At 47.3% G+C, this 23,743-nt stretch overlaps 1 protein-coding gene across 1 annotated transcript in view; it reads left to right on the top strand.

Moving 5' to 3' along the window:
* atrn (attractin) overlaps window positions 1–23,743 on the top strand; it is a 471,138-nt gene that overhangs the window by 388,538 nt on the left and 58,857 nt on the right. The window contains exon 27 of the mRNA XM_072497666.1: window positions 5,028–5,135. Coding sequence (XP_072353767.1) covers window positions 5,028–5,135 — 108 coding nt within the window. The remainder of the gene's footprint in view (window positions 1–5,027; window positions 5,136–23,743) is intronic.

The following is a 23,743-nucleotide window of genomic DNA, read 5'->3' as shown; positions in this document are numbered from 1 at the left end:
TTTATAGGAAGGACGTGGAGGCTTTGGAGCGGGTGCAGAGGAGATTTACCAGGATGTTGCCTGGTATGGAGGGAAAATCTTATGAGGAAAGGCTGATGGACTTGAGGTTGTTTTCGTTGGAGAGAAGAAGGTTAAGAGGAGACTTAATAGAGGCATACAAAATGATCAGGGGGTTAGATAGGGTGGACAGTGAGAGCCTTCTCCCACGGATGGAAATGGCTGGCACGAGGGGACATAGCTTTAAACTGAGGGGTAATAGATATAGGGCAGAGGTCAGAGGTAGGTTCTTTACGCAAAGAGTAGTGAGGCCGTGGAATGCCCTACCTGCTACAGTAGTGAACTCGCCAACATTGAGGGCATTTAAAAGTTTATTGGATAAACATATGGATGATAATGGCATAGTGTAGGTTAGATGGCTTTTGTTTCGGTGCAACATCGTGGGCCGAAGGGCCTGTACTGCGCTGTATTGTTCTATGTTCTATATTTCGATATATGTTTCAGTCTCGCGTGGATGCAGTCCCCTATTCATTTTCACTGCTACAAACATTTATTACATAAACTGTTCTGTTCCAAGATAAAAACAGAAAATGCTGGGAAAACTCTGCAGGTCTGGCAGCATCTGTGGAGAGCGAAACAGAGTTAACGTTTTGAGTCCGTATGACTCTCCAGAGCACTCCAGGCTTCTTTCCTTGCCCCACTCCAGTTTGAGCCATTTCAGAGACTCTAGTTACAGAGTTCCTCTGTTTTACAAAGGTAAACCGAGGACAGTGGAGCACGGAGGTACATTTCCTTAGCCAGAATAAGTTTGCATTTAATTGTGAAACTAAACTAACATCTTTTTTTTAAATGTAGGGTATTGCAATCTATATTCTCTTGAAACTAAACAGTAAAAATGTGACTTGCTGCAACATAACATAAGAACTAGGAGCAGGAGTAGGCCACCTGGCCCCTCAAGCCTGTTCCGCCATTCAATGAGATCATGGCTGATCTTTTGTGGACTCAGCTCCACTTTCCGGCCCGAACACCATAACGTTTAATCCCTTTATTCTTCAAAAAACCATCTATCTTTATCTTAACATTTAATGAAGGAGCCTTAGCTGCTTCACTGGGCAAGGAATTCCGTAGATTCACAACCCTTTGGGTGAAGAAGTTCCTCCTAACATAATTTGGACTTGGCAAAATGCTGTTTCTTGTTGATGCTGTGCAAAGAGTTACTAGTATTCCCAAGTTCTCTTCAACCATTTGTGAATTTGCCAGTCCTGGCATATACCAGCCCTGTGCTGCACAGGCATGAACTAATGCACTCGCATGGGTCTTTCAGATGTTGATAAGTAACAGATATTGATGGGCCACCGTGCCTTTCTCAATGTAACATGAGCTCCAGTTGAATTATTGAGTACAACGTTTTGAACTTTTAGATAAAAGCCCCTTGGTGCTTTATCACATGTCTGTCTGTTCTCTCCCCATCTCTCTCTCTCTCTCTCTCTCTCTCATTCTCTCTCTTCAAATCTGTGGACTGTACCCCTGCGTTTTTTTTTCAAGGGAGACAAAGTGATTGTGAGAAGCAGATTGCTTCAGTCTTCAGTGTAATTATTCCCTAAAGCGATTCTTAAGTGCTTCTTCCTGACAGCATCACAACCTGAAAGCCAGCTGTTAAGATAAAATATGATAGTGAAAGTGGCAAATCATATTCACTTTTCAAAAATGAATTACTGATACTTTTCTGCCTGTCTGTTTTGTGTATATATATATATATATTAGAAATATGCACTGCTTAGAACAGTGTGAAGAGTGAGGAAAGTGAGCCATTTAAAAGTAGAGAGCAACCAAATCATATTATTCTAAGCTTCATTTTAATCTGTATATTGGTTGATATTTTAAACTGTTATATAGTCAGCACAGTAGAAGCAGTGCAATAAGTTTGAGGCGGTGAAACGCCATTGTGTTTCACATTATGCCTCATATGACATCTGAAATTACATAATACAATATGTTTTCAGAACAGATTGGAAAGCAAGTGAAGAATCTTCGGCATTAAAACCTTATTGCCAATGCAGGGAATATAATCTCAAAGAAATTTTAGTTAATGGGGAGATTAACTCTGGCTAATTTTGTAATTAGTGAGACTGTGTTGGACTGTCTTGAACTCGTCTCTGTCTAAACAGAAGTAGAGTGAAACTACCCAAGTTTATCGTTTAAAGGTTTCTGTTGGGTACAATCTAGGTTATTTGGTAAAATTTATATTTTTGAAGTCATCTGTAGACTTTTATATTTTAAGAGTAGTTATGCACCTCGTTTGTGTACTGTTCCTCATGACTTCCCCACTCAATCTCTGTTTCTGATTTGCCTGAGAAGTTTCTTGCTATTGGGGACAATGTTCATAAGTTCCATGTAGCTTTTTCCAGCTGAAGTCAGTTCAATTTGACAGTTCCCGATAATAATTATGGAGACGTTTTTAATGTTGGGGGGGCTTGATTTATTTTGATTGTCTTTGCATTAATCAGTTCCTTCTCCACCTCCACAACTGTATGCACCCTGGAGAGTTGGTTACTTGAGCATTAATAGCCATTAGTTTTGCCATTAGAAATGCAGGAAATAGCAGGGTCATTTTGAATTAATCATCAGTTTCCCAAACCCAAAGCTGCAATGCGTGACTTGGCGACGTCCTGACTCCCACTGATACACTCAGGGCCTTAAATTCTTGTCAATACTTGAGGCTCTAGTAGAGTACGAATGTTGCTTTTTAAATCCCAGTTACTGAAAATCATAAACACTTCTACTTAATTGGAAAGAGCTAAAGCAACTAACATCTGTCAAAATTATTCCTGTTTCCAATTATAAAAAATCTTGTATGTTGCACTTCTACTTAATTGGAAAGTGCGAAAGCAACTAAGTTCTGGCAAAGTTGTTCCAGTTTAATAACATCCGAGAAATAAATGTGCTGAGTTTCGGCCAATTTGTTGTTTTGTGAAAACAGCAACCATGAACAATGGAATTAGAAAGTATGCCTAGGTCAAGTAGAACTATGTGAAAAGTGTTATTTCAGTGGTCACCTGGCTCTGTATCAGTGATGTGATCTAAAGAATCTTTAATAAGAAAAATCAATATCAAGTGAGATGTGGAACAAATTTACCTTCAATCCAATTAACTGGTTGCCTAAGACTCTGGTTATTTGATGCCTTTAACTTGGATTTTAAATATTTGCAGCGATTACGTTGGGTGTACAGACTAGACCGATTTTAGGTATGATCGCTGCTCTCTTCTAATTTATTCCATTTCTGTAAGTCTAGGAGGTTCAAAATTTCTATTCGGGAATTAATTTTTTTACTAATCTTGTTGGGAGTAGCATTTTATTTTTTTCTCTCCCTCTCCCCACTCGAATTACTATTCCACTCATACATAGACCAATTCCAAAAACAATTCAACTCACATGTGAATAATTTTTCTTGATGTGAGGGTTCATGTTTGGGTGTAGCCTATACTAAGCGATGACGGTGCTTGTGTTAATATAGCATGTGCCGGAGGCAGTTTGAAAAATTGTAGGATTAGTCTCCCAGAGTTTTTCCCAGCTTTGGCTATCTTTGAAGTCTTGTGTGACTTTTATGTTTATGGATGGAGCCTGCTTGACCTTTCTAGGCCCATATGAAGCATGGAATTTTACCGCATGTAAAAAGGCCATTTGGCCTACCATTTCTCTGAGACAGCTATGCACTTAATCAGATATTTTGACCTTTATGTAAAATTATATTGGATTTTGAAAAGTTTTCAGCAACTTTTGGATTTATTGGTTTCTGAGTAAATTCAGGATATATTTTGGTGTCAAAATAATGTTGAGGCTAATGGCTTGTTCCAGCATTTATGCATAATTGGTGCAGAAATTTCAAGTGAGCAGGGTTAAATGGAAACATCTAAGAGTTGCTGTCTAAGATGTGCTTCTCCCCTGTTAACTTCATGAAACTACTGTTTCTTGTCTGCCTCAATTCTCATTACTGAATGCCGTGAAGGTGTTTTGTTGCCTGGTAAATATGACGTAAACTCACCACCGGTAGTTAGATCTTCTAATTTCAAACACATGTCCCTTTTTAAAAAATGTTTTCAATTAAGGTGGCCAGTCCACCTATCCACATCTTTGGGTTATGGGGGTGAGACCCACGCAGACACGGGGAGAATGTGCAAACTCCACATGGACTGTAACCCGGGTCCTCTGCGGCGTGAAGAAGTCCTAACTACTGTGCTACCGTGCCGCCCACCTATACCTTTTTAATGAAGTGATTTTTAATTACTTTTGATAAACCCTTCTGGCATTGAAAAATTAGCAATGAGAGTCTTGTTCCTTAAAGTATTAATTATTGGAGATTTTATATCTTTTCTGTCCTTCTCTTCATTTGTGCTCAATTTTGGACATTAAGTTCACCAACTCTAATTTATGCTGCCTTCTCAATGTTCTTAATGTTTCTCAGTTCTTTAATCTCATTTGTTTGGGAGGTAACCCTATTCATTGAGGTTCCAGATGCCCTATTCCCTCACTGTGAAAGTACAAGCTAATATCATCAACAGCTGATTGGGCAACGTTTTAAGCTGGAGGATGCAGGAGAAATGCGTTCGGCAGGGACCTTGCTGCAGAAGATTCTGTTCCGTTATTGCAATTATGATTGTTTTTTCTTCCTATGGAGTAGCCTTAACTATCTGATAGTTCTGGTATGAGTTAATTGCCCTTTATTTTCTTCAAACCTAACACAACTTCTAATTTAGAAAAGTATTGGGTTGGTAGTCATTAATGTACCGTTCTCTGTCTACCTCTTCCCCTCCTCCAGTTCGGTTTCAGCATTTCAAAAGTTACAAAGGAATATAGCTTTTGGTGTGTGGTACAGAGCCTTAATGTTAGCTGATGATACACCTGCTGTGCTAAATGCGCTGCAATGCCATTGGGAAACCAGAGTGATTGTTGATAGAGATCATGGTACATAGTTACAAGTGGTACTGTGAGCTTTGCTTGTTTACCTTCTGTGTGTTCTTGTGTCTCCTAGCAACTTCTACGAGAGATGCAGCAGATGGCCAGTCGCCCTTTTGCCACCATCAATGTTGCCTTGGAGACGGAAGAGGAGCCGCCAGACCTCATTGGAGGAAGCATCAAAGTAAGCAGAAGATGCTTTGTTTGTCTGTTATTTTAAAGGAAGGGGTGCTGCTGATAAATCACTGATTCTACTTGTGTAGCTGGCTTACTCGGCTGCTTTTGTTCTATTTGCAAAGAGTCCAACTGTCCCAGTGTTCATTAAGATCTATGGTACAAAACTATCGGGTAATCAGAACATTGTCTTCATTGTCTCTCTGAGCCTGTGTGATGAAACTCAAATACATGCCTTAATCAGAAGTTGGAGGTGAGGAACTCCAGTTATCGATGAGCCTTGGGTCTTCTGCGCATGTGCTGGTCAGGAAATTCCACACGTGCACAGTTCATTTATTTTACCACCTTCAGGCTGAAAACTGGTCCTGCGGGCCTTCACCGGAGCAAGGGAGGGTAAACGGCAGGGAAAGCAAGTCAGACGGCCTGAACCAGAGAGCCGTTACTAAGTAGGTGCCCAAGGGAGCAGGGCATGGAAGGGGTGGGGGGGGGGGGGGGGGGGGAGCGGGAAAATGTCCAAAACCAGGAATTGGGACAGGGAGAGGTCCCAGCAGGATGTCCCTAGAGTGTATATGGGATGGTTTTCTTGACCAATATGTGGAGGAACCAACTAGAAAGCAGGCCATCTTAGACTGGGTACTGTGTAATGAGAAGGGAATCATTGCCAGTCTGGCTGTGCGAGACCCCTTGGGGATGAGCGACCATAACGTGATAGAATTTTTTCTAAAGATGGAGAGTAAAGTCGTTGATTCGGAGACTATGGTGTTGAATCTTAATAAAGGGAACTATGAAGATTTGAGGCATGAGTTGGCCTTGATAGATTGGGGAAAGTTACTTAAAGGGATGACACTGGATAGGCAGTGGCAAACATTCAAGGAATGCATGGGGGAACTGCAGCAACTGTTCATTCCTGTCGGGCACAAAAGCAAAATGGGTAAGAGGGCCAAATTCATGGCACACAAAGGATATTAGAGATCGTATCCGATCCAAGGAAGACGCATACAGATCAGCCAAAAAAATAATAGGTCTGAGTTTTGGGAACAGTTTAGAATTCAGCAAAGAAGGGCCAAGGGACTTTATGGCAGAGCATTTAGAAAGCCGTGGCTTGATCAGTCAGAGTCAGCATGGATTTCTGAAGGGGAAATCATGTTTGACAAATCTGTTGGAATTCTTTGAAGATGTAACCAGTGCAATTCACAAGGGGGAGCCAGTCGATGTGGTATTCTTGGACTTTGAGAAGGCATTTGACATAGTCTGTCATAAGAGATTATTGTTCAAAATTGAAGCACATGGGATTGGGGTAAAGAAGGCTAATGGTATGTTGGCCTTCATTGTGAGAGGTTTCAAGTTCAGAAGCAGGGATGTGTTGCTGCAATTATACAGGGCCTTGGTGAGGCCACACTAGAATATTGTGTGCAGTTTTGGTCTCCTTTTCTGAGGAAGGATGTTTTTGCTCTCAAGGGAGTGCAGCGAAGGTTTACCAGACTGATTCCAGGGATGGTGGGACTGTCGTATGAGGAGAGATTGACTAGGTTAGGATTGTTCTCGCTGGAATCCGGAAGAATGAGTGGGGATCTCATAGAGATTTATAAAATTCTAACAGGACTGGACAGGGTAGATGCAGGGAAGATGTTACCAATGATGGATGTGTCCAGAACCTGGGGTCACAGTCTGAGGATTCAGGGTAAACCATTTCGGACAGAGATGAGGAGACATTTCTTCACCCAAAGAGTGGTGAACCTGTGGAATTCATTACCACAGGAAGTAGTTGATGCTAAAACTTTGAATATATTCAAAAGTCGGCTAGATATAGCACCTGAGGCGAATGGGATGAAAGGCTATGGGGAGAAAGCAGGATTAGGCTTTTGAGTTGGATGATCAGATATGATCGTGATTATTGGCGGAGCAGGCTCGATGGCCGACTGGCCTCCTCCTGCTCCTATCTTCTATGTATGGGACAAAGGCAGAGATCAGGAATAGATCCCGTTGGAACCTCTGACAGCGGCAGGTAGGAGAAGGTTGCGCATTAGCCCCTGCCAGGGTTTTTTTTTCTTTGGTCCTTTTTGCCCAGTTCACGGGGAATTTTGGTGAATAAACACAGCCCATCTAAAGGTTTAGTGAGCCTGTTGAGGGAATAATGTTGAAAATCTCAAAAGAGACTGGTGGAAAGAAGGTAGTAAGTGGAAATCCTTTGACGGTTTTGGGGATCCGCGTGGCTCACTCAGAGGTGGATACAGCTCCAGTGGTTGCGGCTGCTCCTATCCCGATGGATATGCTGACGGTTCTACTGGCCTCAGAGTTTGGGAAGCACTTCGAGAAACAAGGGCAACTGATCAATCAACATTGATTGAGAAAGGACTTCCGGGTGCGGCGATGACCAGCTAAGTCGCACGTTTCGGCAGCTCCCGGTGGAACGGACTTTTGGGCTCTTGATAGGAGCCCCAACGGCAATTTTAACGGCTAAAAACACCGTGCGGTAAACCAGAAGGGTATTCCCCCTGGACACGGATGGAAAAAGGAGAGGAAAGTGGCCGGATTGCAGCGGATCCTTTGGAACAGCGGCAAGGAACGCAAGCAAAAACCAAGATGGCGTCAGAAGGTGGCAGTTTCATATGGGGCCCTGAACAACAAGAGTTCTTGAAATGCTGCGTGGAGGAGATAAAAAAGGAAATGAAGAAAGAGCTGTTGGCCCCGATACTACAGGCGATCGAAGGGCTAAAGGAGGAACAAAAGACCCAGGAGCAGGAGCTTCGGGTCGTGAAGGCGAAAGCAGCCGAGAATGAGAACGATATACAGGGCCTGGTGGTGAAGTCGGAGATACAGGAGGCACATCAGAAACGATGTGTGGAGAGGTTGGAGGCACTGGAAAACAACGCAAGGAGGAACAACCTGAGGATTCTTGGTCTTCCTGAAGGTGTGGAGGGGGCGGACGTCGGGGCATATGTGAGCACGATGCTGCACTCGTTAATGGGAGCGGAGGCCCCGACGGGTCCGTTGGAGGTGGAGGGAGCGTACCGAGTTATGGTGCGAGGATCGAGAGCAGGAGAAACTCCCAGAGCCATAGTGGTGAGATTCCTCCGTTTTAAGGATAGAGAAATGGTCCTTAGATGGGCGAAGACAACTCGGTGCAGTAAATGGGAGAACGCGGTGATCCGCGTTTATCAAGACTGGAGTGCGGAGGTGGCGAGAAGGAGGGCGAGCTTTAATCGGGCCAAGGCGGTGCTTCATAAAAGGAAGATAAAATTTGGAATGCTGCAACCGACAAGACTGTGGGTCACATATCAAGGGAGGCACCACTACTTTGAGACGGCGGATGAAGCGTGGACTTTTATTGTAGAAGAAAAACTGGAATGAGTGGATTATTAAAAAGAACGTTTGGACAAAGTGGTGGGGCGAATGTGGGGGGCGAAGAGGGGTTTTATGTTCTAATCCTGCGGTATGGTAACTTTTCTTTCCCCCACAGGTGGTGATGGGGGGAGGTGGGGAGGGAGAAGAGATGGGGCGTTGGCCATGGGAGGCGGGGCCGAGGGAGAAGCGCGGGCTTGGTTCCCGCGCTATGATAATTATGGCGGGAATAGAGAAGCAGGAAGGAGGGGGCGTCGCACGGTGCGAGCCGTGGTCACGGGGGGAAGCAGAGGTCAGCCAGAGTTTGCTGACTTCTGGGAGCAACATGGGGGGAGTAATTACGCTAGCGGGGGGGGGTGTGAGGGGGGAATTACTGGGTTGCTGCTGCTGGGGAAAGGGGGGAGTGGGTACGGGAGAGGATGGGCGGGGGGGCACCGCCTGGGGGAGATACAGCTGCGTGGGAACTGGGTGAGAAGCTGGAAAAAGATGATGGCTAATCGGCAAGGGGGGGGGGGTGGGAAGCCCCCCAACTCGGCTGATCACGTGGAACGTGAGAGGGCTCAATGGGCCGATAAAGAGGGCATGAGTACTCGCACACCTTAAGAAACTTAAAGCAGTTGTGGTTATGTTACAGGAAACGCACCTGAAACTGATAGACCAGGTTAGGCTGCGCAAAGGATGGGTGGGGCAGGTGTTCCATTCGGGGCTGGATGCGAAAAACGGGGGGGTGGCTATATTAGTGGGGAAGCGGGGATTGTTCGAGGCAAAGACTCTAGTGGCGGATAACGGGGGCAGATACGTGATGGTGAGTGGCAAACTACAGGGAGAGATGGTGGTTTTGGTAAACGTGTATGCCCCGAACTGGGATGATGCCAACTTTATGAGGCGAATGCTAGGACGCATTCCAGACCTAGAGACGGGAAAGCTGATAATGGGGGGAGACTTTAACACGGTGTTGGAACCAGGGCTGGATAGGTCGAAGTCCAGGACTGGTAGGAGGCCGGCAGCAGCCAAGGTGCTTAAGGATTTTATGGAGCAGATGGGAGGTGTGGACCCGTGGAGATTCAGTAGACCTAGGAGTAAGGAGTTCTCGTTTTTCTCCTATGTCCATAAAGTCTATTCGCGCATAGACTTTTTTGTGCTGGGTAGGGCATTGATCCCGAAGGTGAGGGGAACGGAATATACGGCTATAGCCATTTCGGATCATGCCCCACACTGGGTGGACTTGGAGATAGGGGAGGAAACAGGAGGGCGCCCACCCTGGAGAATGGACATGGGACTAATGGCGGATGAGGGGGTGTGCCTAAGGGTGAGGGGATGTATTGAAAAGTACTTGGAACTCAATGACAATGGGGAGGTCCAGGTGGGAGTGGTCTGGGAGGCGTTGAAGGCGGTGGTTAGGGGGGAGCTGATATCAATAAGGGCACATAAAGGGAAGCAGGAGAGTAAGGAACGGGAGCGGTTGCTGCAAGAACTTCTGAGGGTGGACAGACAATATGCGGAAGCACCGGAGGAGGGATTGTACAGGGAAAGGCAAAGGCTGCATGTGGAATTTGACGTGCTGACTACAGGCACTGCAGAGGCACAATGGAGGAAGGCGCAGGGTGTACAGTATGAATATGGGGAGAAGGCGAGCAGATTGCTGGCACACCAATTGAGGAAAAGGGGAGCAGCGAGGGAAATAGGGGGAGTGAGGGACGAGGAAGGAGAGATGGAGCGGGGAGCGGAGAGAGTGAATGAAGTGTTCAAGACATTTTATAAAAAATTATATGAAGCTCAACCCCCGGATGGGAGGGAGAGAATGATGGACTTTTTGGATCGGCTGGAAATTCCCAAGGTGAAAGAGCAGGAAAGGGTGGGACTGGGAGCACAGATCAAGGTAGAAGAAGTGGTGAAAGGAATTAGGAACATGCAGACGGGAAAGGCCCCGGGACCGGACGGATTCCCAGTTGAATTCTACAGAAAATATTTGGACTTGCTCGCCCCGGTACTGACGAGGACCTTTAACGAGGCAAAGGAAAGGGGACAACTGCCCCCGACTATGACTGAAGCAACGATATCGCTTCTCTTAAAGAAGGAAAAGGACCCGCTACAATGCGGGTCCTACAGACCAATTTCCCTCCTAAATGTGGATGCCAAGGTCCTGGCCAAGGTAATGGCAATGAGAATAGAGGAATGTGTCCCGGGGGTGGTTCACGAGGACCAAACTGGGTTTGTGAAGGGGAGACAGCTGAACACGAATATACGGAGGCTGTTAGGGGTAATGATGATGGCCCCACCAGAGGGTGAAACGGAGATAGTAGTGGCGATGGATGCCGAGAAAGCATTTGATAGAGTGGAATGGGATTATTTGTGGGAGGTGTTGAGGAGATTTGGTTTTGGAAAGGGGTATGTTAGATGGGTGCAGCTATTGTATAGGGCCCCTGTGGCGAGTGTGGTCACGAATGGACGGGGATCGGCATATTTTCGGCTCCATAGAGGGACAAGGCAGGGATGTCCTCTGTCCCCATTACTGTTTGCACTGGCGATTGAGCCCCTGGCGATAGCGCTGAGGGGTTCCAAGAGATGGAGGGGGAGTACTTAGGGGAGGAGAAGAACACCGGGTATCTTTGTATGCGGATGATTTGCTACTATATGTGGCGGATCCGGCGGAGGGGATGCCAGAAATAATGCGGATACTTGGGGAGTTTGGGGATTTTTCAGGGTATAAATTGAACATGGGGAAGAGCGAGCTGTTTGTGGTGCATCCAGGGGAGCAGAGTAGAGAAATAGAGGACCTACCGTTGAGGAAGGTAACAAGAGACTTTCGTTACCTGGGGATCCAGATAGCTAAGAATTGGGGCACATTGCACAGGCTAAATTTAACGCGGTTGGTGGAACAGATGGAGGAAGATTTCAAGAGATGGGATATGGTAGCACTGTCAATGGCAGGGAGGGTGCAGGCGGTTAAGATGGTGGTCCTCCCGAGATTCCTCTTTGTGTTTCAGTGCCTCCCGGTGGTGATCACGAAGGCTTTTTTTAAAAGGATAGAAAAGAGCATCATGGGTTTTGTTTGGGCCGGGAAGACTCCGAGAGTGAGGAAGGGATTCTTACAGCGTAGTAGGGATAGGGGGGGGCTGGCACTACCGAGCCTAAGTGAGTACTATTGGGCCGCTAATATTTCAATGGTGAGTAAGTGGATGGGAGAGGAGGAGGGAGCGGCGTGGAAGAGATTAGAGAGGGTGTCCTGTAGGGGGACTAGCCTGCAGGCTATGGTGACAGCCCCATTGCCGTTCTCACCGAGGAACTACACCACAAGCCCGGTGGTGGTAGCTACACTGAAGATTTGGGGACAGTGGAGACGACAGGGGAAAGACCGGAGCATTGGGGGGGTCCCCGATAAGAAACAACCATAGGTTTGCCCCGGGGGGAATGGATGGGGGATATGGAATGTGGCAAAGAGCAGGAATAACGCAACTGAAAGACCTATTTGTGGATGGGAAGTTCGCAAGTCTGGGAGCGCTGACCGAGAAATATGGGTTGCCCCAAGGGAATGCATTCAGGTACATGCAATTGAGGGCTTTTGCGAGGCAACAGGTGAGGGAATTCCCGCAGCTCCCGACACAAGAGGTGCAGGACAGAGTGATCTCAAAGAAATGGGTGGGGGATGGTAAGGTGTCAGATATATATAGGGAAATGAGGGACGAAGGGGAGACTATGGTGGATGAACTAAAAGGGAAATGGGAAGAAGAGCTAGGGGAGGAGATCGAGGAGGGGCTGTGGGCAGATGCCCTAAGCAGGGTAAACTCGTCGTCCTCGTGTGCCAGGCTAAGCCTGATTCAGTTTAAGGTATTACACAGGGCACATATGACTGGAACACGGCTCAGTAAATTTTTTGGGGTGGAGGATAGGTGTGCGAGGTGCTCGAGAAGCCCAGCGAATCATACCCATATGTTTTGGTCATGCCCGGCACTACAGGGGTTTTGGGTGGGGGTGACAAAGGCGCTTTCAAAAGTAGTAGGAGTCCGGGTCGAACCAAGCTGGGGGTTGGCTATATTTGGGGTTGCACAAGAGCCGGGAGTGCAGGAGGCGAGAGAGGCCGATGTTTTGGCCTTTGCGTCCCTAGTAGCCCGGCGCAGGATATTGTTAATGTGGAAAGAAGCCAAGCCCCCGGGGGTGGAGACCTGGATAAATGACATGGCGGGGTTCATAAAGCTAGAGCGGATTAAGTTCGTCCTAAGGGGGTCGGCTCAAGGGTTCACCAGGCGGTGGCAACCGTTCGTCGAATATCTTGCGGATAGATAGATGGGGGAAAAAAGAAGGCAGCAGCAGCAGCCCAGGATTTGGGGGGGGGGGGGGGGGGGTGGGTGGGGGGGGGGGTGGGTGGGGGGGGGGGGGGTGTAGCTTGTGACAAGGCAGTTGCCAATTAGGGCTAGTTTTCATTTTTGTTATTTAATATTTATTTATTTTTTGTTTTTTGTTTATATAAAATTGGTCATTGTTATCTGTGTTGTTATAATGTTGTGTAAAGGATGCACAATGTACTGTGTTGGTTGACCAAAAATTTTCAATAAAATATTTATTAAAAAAAAACATTGATTGAGAAAGCGCTCAGTCCGATTTGGGAGAAGGTGGAGAGAACCTCTGAGACTGTGGAGGAACATGGTGAGGTGTTAAAGGGAGTGGAGGCAACTTTATCACAGCACCAATCAAATCACCTCGTTGGAGGCTGAGATCTCGTTGGAGGAGAGAAACAAGATCCTGATGGCGAAAATGGAGAACAGATGGAGCAGACAAAGCCTCAGAACTATGGGGTTGCCAGAAGGGATAGGGGACTCTAATCCCACTGAGTACTTTTTTCAGATGTTTGGGAAGAGGTGGCTGAGGCCTTTGTTAAAGAACATGGTCTTGGACTCAGTTAAAGGGGTTCTATGCAGATATTTATAGTTGTTGATGGGAAGGGTTTATTTGGGATTTCTTGTATCCTGTATATATTTGTTATTTGGAGTTTGCATTATGTTGCACGGAGGGGGCTGAGGGGGCCAATGTGGGTAGGGGGTAGTGGTTAAGGCAATCGTAATGGATGTACATGGCCACGGGTGGGAATTGGGGCATTGCAGGGGTGTTGGATTTTGTTTTTTATGTATGTAATGGGGACAGGCTAGGGAGCTTCTTTTCTCTTGGCTCGTTAATATTCATCCTGAGTCGGAGTTATATCTCAGGCTCATCCTTGTCCTTTTCCATAACAATCTTGAATCTAACTGAGTTATATCGCTGTCTGCAAAATGCTCCCCTACTGATGCATCAACCGCCTGCCCGGCTTTGTTATCTAAAATTAAGTCCAGGACCACCCCCTCTCTTGTAGGACCTTCTATATAATGGCTTAAAAAGATCTCCTGGATGCATTTAAAGAATTCTGCTCCCTCTAAACCTTCCACTCTGACTACCCCAGTTGATGTTGGGGAAGTTGAAATCCCCCACTATCACTATTTTTAATTACTCCACCATTAGTGCTTTCAGTCGTTGAGGCTATAAACTCTGAAATTCTCTCCTTGCGCTTCTCCACTCGCTTTTTCCTTTTAAGATGCCACTTAAAACCTACCTCTACTGACCAAGCTTTTGATCATCTGTCCTAATATATCTCCTCTGTGGTTCTGTCATGTTTTGTCTGATAGTATTTACGTGAAATGCCTTGGGTCGTATTTCAAAGGTGCTATAAATATAAGCTGTTATTCAGATGGCTGTAAACATTGTGTTACAGGTAGTGGAAACTTCACCCAGAATCATCCACTGGATAGTACACATTGGCATGGTGAATGGAGTCAGTTTGTATTGGCAGTGTTCATCTTTTCACTTCCCTTGTGAGGAGAATTTTGTACCTTGCAAGTGCGCCTTACAAGATCAGCTCTAGCGACAAACTTTTTTACTGGTTCATTACCACCTTCTTAGCTGGTGAAAAAAGTTGTGATTAACAATATCACCTTGTCCCAGTGGGTGTCTAAATACAAAATGAAAGCACCGTGCAATTTCAGTATTTTTGAGAATGACAAATAGAATGCTACAAAAGATAATATGCAACAAAGCCCATGTTATTCTAAGTTTGGATTTATTTTTTGAAATATAATATAATATTAAAATGAGGTTCGATTCTTGAATCTCATTTCATGATTTTTGACATTTGTGACTCTGTAGGTTGTGCTTTCCTGAGGACTTTCAGTAGCTAAACTAATGAAAAGTTACCAAGATAGGGTGGCAATATGCAATGATAGATCACTTTAATTCTGTTATGCCTCTGCTTGTTACGTTTCTTGCCTACATGTGATTGTTTGAAAGGGCCAAGAAGTGTTTATATTTGTGTCTTTCAAGACATGTCAAAGCATATCAAGGTATTTTTGTACACAGCGACATACTTAAAGAAGCAAGAATGAGCAGTAAGAGTAGACCATTCAGCCCCCCAAGCCCGCTTCGCCATTCTTTAATCTTTTTAAAATCTTTATCTTTTTGTCACAAGTAGGCTTATTTTGCAATGAAGTTACTGTGAAAAGCCCCTAGTCACCACATTCCGGCGCCTGTCCAGGTACACAGAGGGAGAATTCAGAATGTCCAAATTAACTAACAGCACTTCTTTCGGGACTTGTGGGAGAGAACCGGAGCACCCGGAGGAAACCCACGCAGACACTGGGAGAACGTGCAGATTCCACACAGACAGTGACCCAATCGGGAATCGAACGTGGGACCCTGGAGCTGTGAAGCCACAGTGCTAACCACTGTGCTACCATGCTGCCCACACTCATTCAATAAGATCGTGGCCTCAACTCTACAACCTTGAGATAGCGACCAGATATTCAATTTTAGTGACTTGGTGGCATGAATGGGGGAATAAATAACAGCCTGGACAGCTCTCCTGCTTGAAACATACTTGGGTGATATTGTAACCACTAAATGAAGGCTGACACCCTAAAGCAAGCTGTTAGCCACAGGTGGGCCATGCTGCACCAACTTCTGTCCATTCCGAGAGGTATTAGTGAAGACACTGGGTAAAACTTCCTTGCCTTCCTCTGTGTAAATCTTTTTCCATTTTGTGTGGTGCTGGAGATAGGGAGGAAATAAGTGTTACCCTTAGATTTAAGAGAAGTACCTTCCTGAGTAAATGATAGTTTCTCTGTTTAAATTGCTCATGTGCAGGAAGGCTGTTGGGAATTTCAAGTTGTCTTTTTGAGATGAATGTTGTGATCATCTGCAACTTCTTCAGGTGCTCCCTGGAGGTTAGAAAATCTTAGATATATTCTTCAAAAGGTTACCCTACCAGCTTTGTGACTTTGTGGCTGATTTTGCGTAAGCCTCAACGTACCTAAGAAGTGGCTTAAAGCAGCAGACGTTATGTCAGTAAATCCCTATCCTGAGAACATATTTAGATTTTATAAATGGTAACCTACGCTACATTGCTTTGCTAGCTGGAATTCATGTCACATTAGAGATACAAATGTTCAAACAAAATCGCCCAAGGTATTGAAATTTCATTTTTTGACGCTTCTGTTAGTTGTGCTAAAAGGGACTGGAAAGTATTTAATGCTTACTAATTTCAGTGTAGTTACTTTATTGGGCAATTCTACATTACATAAGTTGTTCGGCCCAGCCAGTATTGGCATTTGTGCTCCACTCAAGCCTCCTCCAATCTTTATCATCTAAATCTGTCACCGTGATCCTCTTTTCTCCCATGGTATGTATACCCGTGCATTTCTGGTATCACCCTTGTAAATCTAACCATTCCAATAATTTCCAGCTCAGTAGGTCATTGTCTCAATCCCATGCATTTTCTTTTTTTTTTAAATATATTTTATTAAAGTTTTCAAACACAATTTTTCCACTTTACAAATCAACATAAGAGATAACACAATAACTAATAAGTAACATTATTTAAATAAAATAGTGAACTAGTAACAAAAAATAGTGCTCCCCTTCCCTCCCCCCTCTGGGCTGCTGACGATCTATTTTCCCTTAACGTTCCGCGAGATAGTCAAGGAACGGTTGCCACCGCCTGGAGAACCCCTGAACCGATCCTCTCAACGCAGAATCTGAGATTAATTTCGGTTGCAGTCATTAGCTATGCACTGAAACCCAGACAGAGTCCAGTCATTCCACTATAGTTATTTTCTCATACGCTTAAGCCTAGAAGCATAGTTCACTTATTTTGATTATCTATGCAAAGATCGAGAGTGGAGTTGTTTTAAGGGTGTATTTACACATTGCCAAATTCTGCACTTCCCTTGCTCCCCAAAAAGTGTCTATCCTTGTCTGCTGAAGGTGTTGGGTTCTGGTCCTGAAAGCACCAGAAATTATCATGTACCTTGCTCAAATGTCTATTCTTCATGTGCTACCAGGGGAACATTACAGTCAACACACTCCTGAAGCACTAAAACTCAGTTTTGTATTCATGAATTATGATATTTTGTGACCTTTTTCATTTTACTGTGCACTTAGTTCTATGAAGGTCTCTTGCCAACCTCATGAATTGGGTATATTGTGTAATATTTTTAGCTTACAAGAAAATAGGATTTCTTTAAAGTTGCTTTTTCATATTGTCCAGTTAACTGCTGCAAACCCAAAATACTACGGCCTGCATTTTGCGGGGTTGGGGTGCAGTGCGATGTGACGTGACCTCCGACTACTAAAAAGTCAGTTGGAAACCCACCAGCGATAAAAGGGTCTGCCGCACAGCAATGACACGCTGAGGGTGGCCAGGTGGCAACTACAAGGAAAGTATAGAGTTTCCACTCCTCACAGGGAGGAAGTCCTGCCCTCAGCAGCTGTTGGCCGATTTGATTGGCCGACTGCTCTTGCAGTCCCAGCAGCAGCAGAGTTCACGAAAGGGCACTTGCGGGACTGCAGGAGGTTCCCCGGTGGATCCCTGACATGGAGTAAGTCAGGGGTATTGGGCGAGAAGGAATCGGGCAACCTTGCGTGTGCCCAATGCAAAGGGCACCCTCCCTTCCTGCCCTTTTAGTAACATTTTTGGAAGAACAGGCTACCCACTCGGCCGATCTGTCCATATCAACCGTGATCATAGAATCCCTAAAGTGCAGAAGGAGGCCATTCGGCCCATCACGCCATCACTGACCCTGCGAAAGAGCACCCTACCGTAGCCCAATCCCCTGCCCTTTCCCCATAACCCCGCCTAACCTTTTGGACACTTAGGGGCAATTTAACATGGTCAATCCACCTAACCTGCTCATCTTTGGACTGTGGGAGAAAACCGGAGCACTCGGAGGAAACCCACGCAGAAAGTGCAAAATCGACATGGACGGTCACCCGAGGCCGGAATTGACCCCAGGTCCCGGGCGCTGTGAAGCAGCAGTGCTCACCACCATGCCACCCACTGCATGGGCAGCCTTAATAATGAGGGGTGGGTGAGAAGGCAGCAGGCTAGCCGTCGTGGTTTTTAATTTGCCCCCTGCCAAAAACACACCCAATGGAAGCCTATGCATTGCATGCTGCCAATTCCTTTGTGTTTGGAATTCTGTTGGCTTAGAGTGGGGGAGGATTATGCTCGTTGTAGTTTTAAATGACTGCAAGATTGGATACTTCAGCATTAGATGTTCAGAGCATTCCTGGGGTGTGAGGAGGGAATGGAAGTGGTGTACTATGTGGCCATTAGCAGTTATGATAAGGAACAAGACCCTGTTGATGGGCCGATTTGGGTTTGACAACAGCCAAAAAGTTGTGGCAGTATATTCACGTGGACTTGGGAGGAGGGTGAACCGAGGGAGGATGCAACGACCTCCGAGTTTTTGCTGTTTCATTGTGGATGCATTATTTAGTTGAGCACTATTGAACCTCCTGGCTCTTGTGAGTCGGTATGTAATCAGGAGGCCAAGTCACAGCTTGAGCCAGTGCAGCCGGTAAATCTGAAGCCAAGTGTCACAGATGAAGAAGCAGCAGCTGCTCTTGTTGAGCTAAGATCCGTTTTAATTAGTGAACAACACTACTGGAGAGTAGTCAGTCCCCGGAAAGAACGCAAAAAGTGACATCCAGAAAAAATATCACATTTTTTTGACCATTTGATCAGAGCTGAAAAGCTTCAGAGGTCTCTTCTAAAGAGAAAAGTGGAGTGCAGCAGAACTAGGCATGATAGGATGACGGAGAGTTTGAAGACATGTTACAGTGGGTGTAGGATGGCGCAAGATAGGCGAGCATAGACCATGACAACAGGTCTCCTTGGAGTAGCTGCAGGCAGGGCAGAATATCAAATTTAATTGAAGAGAATGCTGTTTTACATGCCCTTCCCCTCCCTCCCTACTCCACTCAAGATAACTGCTTGGCCATCAGGCTGCGTCTCTGACCTGGAGACTAAACAGCTTCTGGTCTATATGGTGTTACCTATTCTGAGATTTGACACTGGATTCTGTCATGATATGTTGACAGGCAGCTAATGAGCACAGGGAACAGGACATAACCAATCTGCAGGCAGAACCATTGGGGGTGGTTTCCCACTATAAAAGGCACAAGGCACTTACACTCCGCCTCTTTCCACTAGGGACATCTACAGAGTGAGTCCAGTTTACATACCACATTACGCATACAGCACATGGAGAAGAGCTAGTCTGGTTCAGTCTAGATAGAGAAATCACAGCTAGGTTAGCAGAGTGTCGAACTCGCATAGAACTGTGCTAACTGTGTGACAGGTTCAATAAATCAAGTTGAACTAAACTCAAGGTCTGGAGTCTACTTGAGTTATAGCTGCATCGAGTTGCAGCCCGTGTTATCTCAACGAGCTTAACACAACATGGTACCAGTAGTCTGCTTTATCTAGGTGGTTTACCTCAATCTGTTCCGTGACGACCAGCAAAGACATCCCGGCATCATGGGGAAGATCCAGCCTCCTCAACTGCTGCGGACCTCCGGCAATCTCAGTGCCAACTGGCAGACCTTCAAGCAAAGGTTTCTGCTGTACATTGAATCTTCAGACCTCGAGGGTGCATCTGACACCAGGAAGATCGCACTCCTCCTATAAACTGCGGGGGATCAAGCCATCCAAATCTTTAACTCATTCAACTTCGCCGACGGCCAGGACAAGACGAAGTTTCAGACCATCCTGGACAAGTTTGACAGTCATTGTGAAGTGGACACCAATGAAATCTTCGAGCGCTACAAGGTAAAGATGAATCTTTCAACTCTTTTCTGACTAATCTCTGTCTACTTGCGCTGTCCTGCAACTTTGGTGACATTGCTGACTCCATGATTAGGGATCAGATCGTTTTTGGAGTTCACTCCGACCCGCTGAGGGAGCAGCTTTTGAAAATCAAACATATGACCCTGTCAGTCGCGATCGAAACGTGTACGGTGCATGAGCACGCCAAAAATCGGTATTCCCAATACAAATCGGCTGAAACTGAGAAACTTGCCTCCCACGAGGCAGAGTGTGTGCAGGTCATCGCCCGGATGCAGCGCCTCAGCCTTGATGAAAGCGACGATTTCGCGCGCTCTTCCCGGGGACTCAAGCATGCACGATGCGAATAGGATAATGAAGCGACCAACCAACACACTGCGCAGGTGCGAACGTCTGCCGACCGCGCTGCGCATGTGTGACGACGCATGGAGCGTAACGACGTCATGACATGCCCGAACTGTGGCACCGCCCATTTAAAGAAGCACTGCCCTGCAAGAGGCAGGTGCTGTTTGAATTGCGGGAAGCCTGGACACTATGCAACCTTGTGCAGATCTGCACCACCAGTCACGGGCCAGTGCTCCCAACTCCAACACAGGCGCGTTCGGAGTGTGCAGCATGGAGTACAGGATTCAGATCCTGGCGGTATCACGGATCCGGAGGACGATTTCCCGGAGTCCCCCTACCATGTGGGCATCATCACCACGCGTGAGCATGCCTCGCCAACAGTATCACGAAGCCTGCCCATCCTCACTGTGGATTCTGTGGACGAATGGCACGCGGTGATGCAAGTTAATCAGTGCTCTATCCAGTTCAAGCTGGACACGGGTGCTTCTGCCAATCTCCTTTCACAGGCGTATTTCCATTGCATCAAGAAGCCACCCAAGCTCCTTCCAGCAGCCTGCCAGCTCCTGGACTATAACGGCAAAGTCATCACAGCACTGGGATCCTGCCATCTGCTCGTCTCCCAACAGAAGCCTTCATGCGAGGCTCAGGTTTGAAATCGTCAAGCCTGACAGAGCCTCCCTGTTCGGCGCACAGGCATGCAAGCAGTTAAACCTGGTGCAGCGGGTCTACACGATGACCTCCCCCAACGTGGATCTTCAAGCCGGCATTGATGACATCCTCGCTCAATATCCGGATGTATTTGATGGGATGGGCACTCTGCCATATCGCTACAAGACCCTGCTGCGGCCTGATGCCACGCCTGTGGTCCACGCTGGGTTCCGGCTCCACTGAAGGAGCGCCTGAAGGCACAGTTGAAGAATCTTCAGGACCAGGGTATTATCTCCAAAGTCACAGAACCGACTGACTGGGTCAGCTCGATGGTCTGTGTAAAGAAACCGTTAGGGGAGCTGCGCATCTGTATTGATTCCAAGGATCTAAACCAGAATATCATTCAGGAACACTACCCCATCCCGAAGCGGGAGGAACTGACAAGTGAGATGGCGCATGTCCGGTTTTTCACAAAGCTGGATGCATCACATGGGTTCTGGCAAATCCAGCTGGATGAGTCTGTACCTTCAACACACCGTTTGGCAGGTACTGCTACAATCGTATGCCGTTCGGCATTGTTTCGGCCTCGGAGATCTTCCATAGAATCATGGGGCAGATGGTGGAGGGCATTGAAGGGGTTTGTGTGTATATGGACGACGTTATCATTTGGTCCACTACCCCCGAAGAGCACATCTCTCGTCTCCAGCAGGTATTTTGCTGTGTCCATGCCAATGGCCTCAAGCTGAACAGGGCAAAGTGCTCTTTGGCATGACAACACTGAAGCTCTTGGGTGACCAGATATCTCAGCAGGGTGTGCGCCCGGACACAGACAAGGTCAAGGCCATCAAAGCCATGAAGACCCCTGAAGATTAGAAGGCGGTGCTGCACTTCCTAGGGATGGTGAACTTCCTGGACAAGTTTATCCCGAATCAGGCATCACACACCACGATCTTCAGACACCTGGTAAAGATATCCACTGCCTTTGAGTGGCAGGCAGCTCATCAAGCAGAGTGGTTGGAGCTGAAAGCCAAGCTCACCACTGCACCTGTGTTGGCTTTTTTTGATCCTGACAGGGAAACGAAGATCTCGACAGATGCGAGCCAGGACGGCATCGGCACGGTGTTGCTCCAGCGCGATGACACCTCCTCCTGGGCTCCGGATGCCTACGCATCAAGGGCTATCGAGCAGCGGTACGCCCAGGTCGAAAAGGAATGCCTGGGCCTGCTTACTGGAATCCTCAAGTTCCACGATTTTTTGTTCACCGTCGAAATGGACCACAGGCCTCTGGTCCACATCATTCACAAGGGCCTGAATGACATGACACCCCTGCTGCAGCGCATTCTCCTCCAGCTCAGATGGTATGACTTCGAGCTCATGTACACACCGGGCAAGGAGCTCATTATTGCGGATGCCTTGTCCCGCTCCGTTACCTTGCCTGCCGATCACCCGGCATTCGTCCCGCAGATCGAATCACAGGTGCAGCTGTGGGCCAGTAACCTCCCCGCGTCGGATGAAAAGTTGATCCGCATTTGCGATGAGACAGCCAAGGACCCGCTTCTGCAGCGTGTCATGCGCCACCTCACCGATGGCTGGCAGAAAGGGCAGTGCTCCGAATTCTTTAATGTGAAGGCCGATCTCAGTGGTTGATGGCATCCTCCTAAAGCTGGATCGCATCGTCACTCCAAGCAGTCTCCAGAGCTTGGTGCTCGGGCATCTGGGGTGTCGCAAAGTGCAGGCGCAGAACCAGGCAAACTTTCTACTGGCCTAGGATCAGTCAGGACATCTCAACCATGGTTCTCAATTGATCGACCTGTCAACGCTTCCAGCCAACACAGGGTAAGGAGACGCTTCAGCAGCACAACATTGTGACCTCCCAGTGGTCTCAGGTGGGCATCGACCTCTTTCACGCCAATTGTTGTGACTATGTGCTCATCATCGATTACTTCTCCAACGACCCAGAGGTTGTGAAGCTCTCGGACCTCGCACCCAGGACCGTCATCGAGGCCTGTAAGGAGACGCTCTCCAGGCATGGTATTCCACTCACTGTCATGTGTGACAACGGTCCTTGCTTCAGCAGCCAGGAATGGCCGAGATTTGCACAGCTCTATCCGTTTCGTCATGTCACTTCAAGCCCACATTACCCGCAGTCCAACAGGAAGGTTGAGAAAGGGGTGCACATAGTAAAGCAGCTCATCTGCAAGGCTGCTGATTCTGCTTCTGACGTCAACCTTGCGCTGCTCATATACAGGGCAACCCCTCTGTTTACCGGCATGTCACCAGCTCAACTCCTGATGAACAGGGACCTGCAGACGACTCTTCCAGCCATACACTTGCCTGATCTGGATCACCTCCCAGTGCTGCAGAAGGTGCAGAAGCTCAGGGACCAGCAAAAGCAGGGCTATGATGCTCATGCCTCTGATTTGCCTGTGCTATTCCCGGCGGATACGGTCCGGATCCAGCTGCCTGACGGAGGCTGGTCAGCTCCAACGGTTGTTGTCCTCGATTGTACGTTGTGCGTATGGCTGATGGCTCTGTTGTGCGGCGCAACAGACGGGCCCTGCGTGCAGTTGCCCGCCCGCAACCACATTCTTCGTTGTTTCCATCTGTTATTGTGCCACCTCCGGACACCACAGGAGGGCGTATTGTCTGCTGTGAACGCCGCAGTGTACGCGCTGGCGTCTAGACCTTCGACTCCGGGAGCACGTCGTCCTCACAACAGGGTCCCGGACAGGGTGACGGCGCAGGGGCAGTGCTAATGGACCCCGGATGAGTTGATGGGGTAGATGAGGAGGTAGAAGGAAGCAGTGAGGTGATGGTGGGCGCAGGGCTACCCGCGGAGGCCAGGTCCCTGAGGGAGACTGTGTCCTGCCGCCGGTCGCGGTGTGTCACGTATGCGTACTGAGGTTCACATGAAGGAGGTGAACCCTCTCGACCAAGGGGTCGGCCTTGTGGCCTTCCAGACCGTAGCATTCTCCCTCTCCACCTGGTCGTTTCCCCTGGGGTTGTAGCTGGTAGTCCTGCTCGAGGTGATGCCCTGACTGAGCAGGTACTGACGCAGCTCATCGCTCATGAATGAGGATGCCCGATCGCTGTGAATATACGTGGGGAAACCAAACCGGGTGAAGATGCTGCGCAGG

Source organism: Scyliorhinus torazame, chromosome 3 (assembly GCF_047496885.1).
Source record: "Scyliorhinus torazame isolate Kashiwa2021f chromosome 3, sScyTor2.1, whole genome shotgun sequence".
Taxonomy (NCBI): domain Eukaryota; kingdom Metazoa; phylum Chordata; class Chondrichthyes; order Carcharhiniformes; family Scyliorhinidae; genus Scyliorhinus; species Scyliorhinus torazame.
The sequence above is the reverse complement of the archived record's forward strand: the minus strand, read 5'-3'. Positions and strand labels throughout refer to the sequence as shown.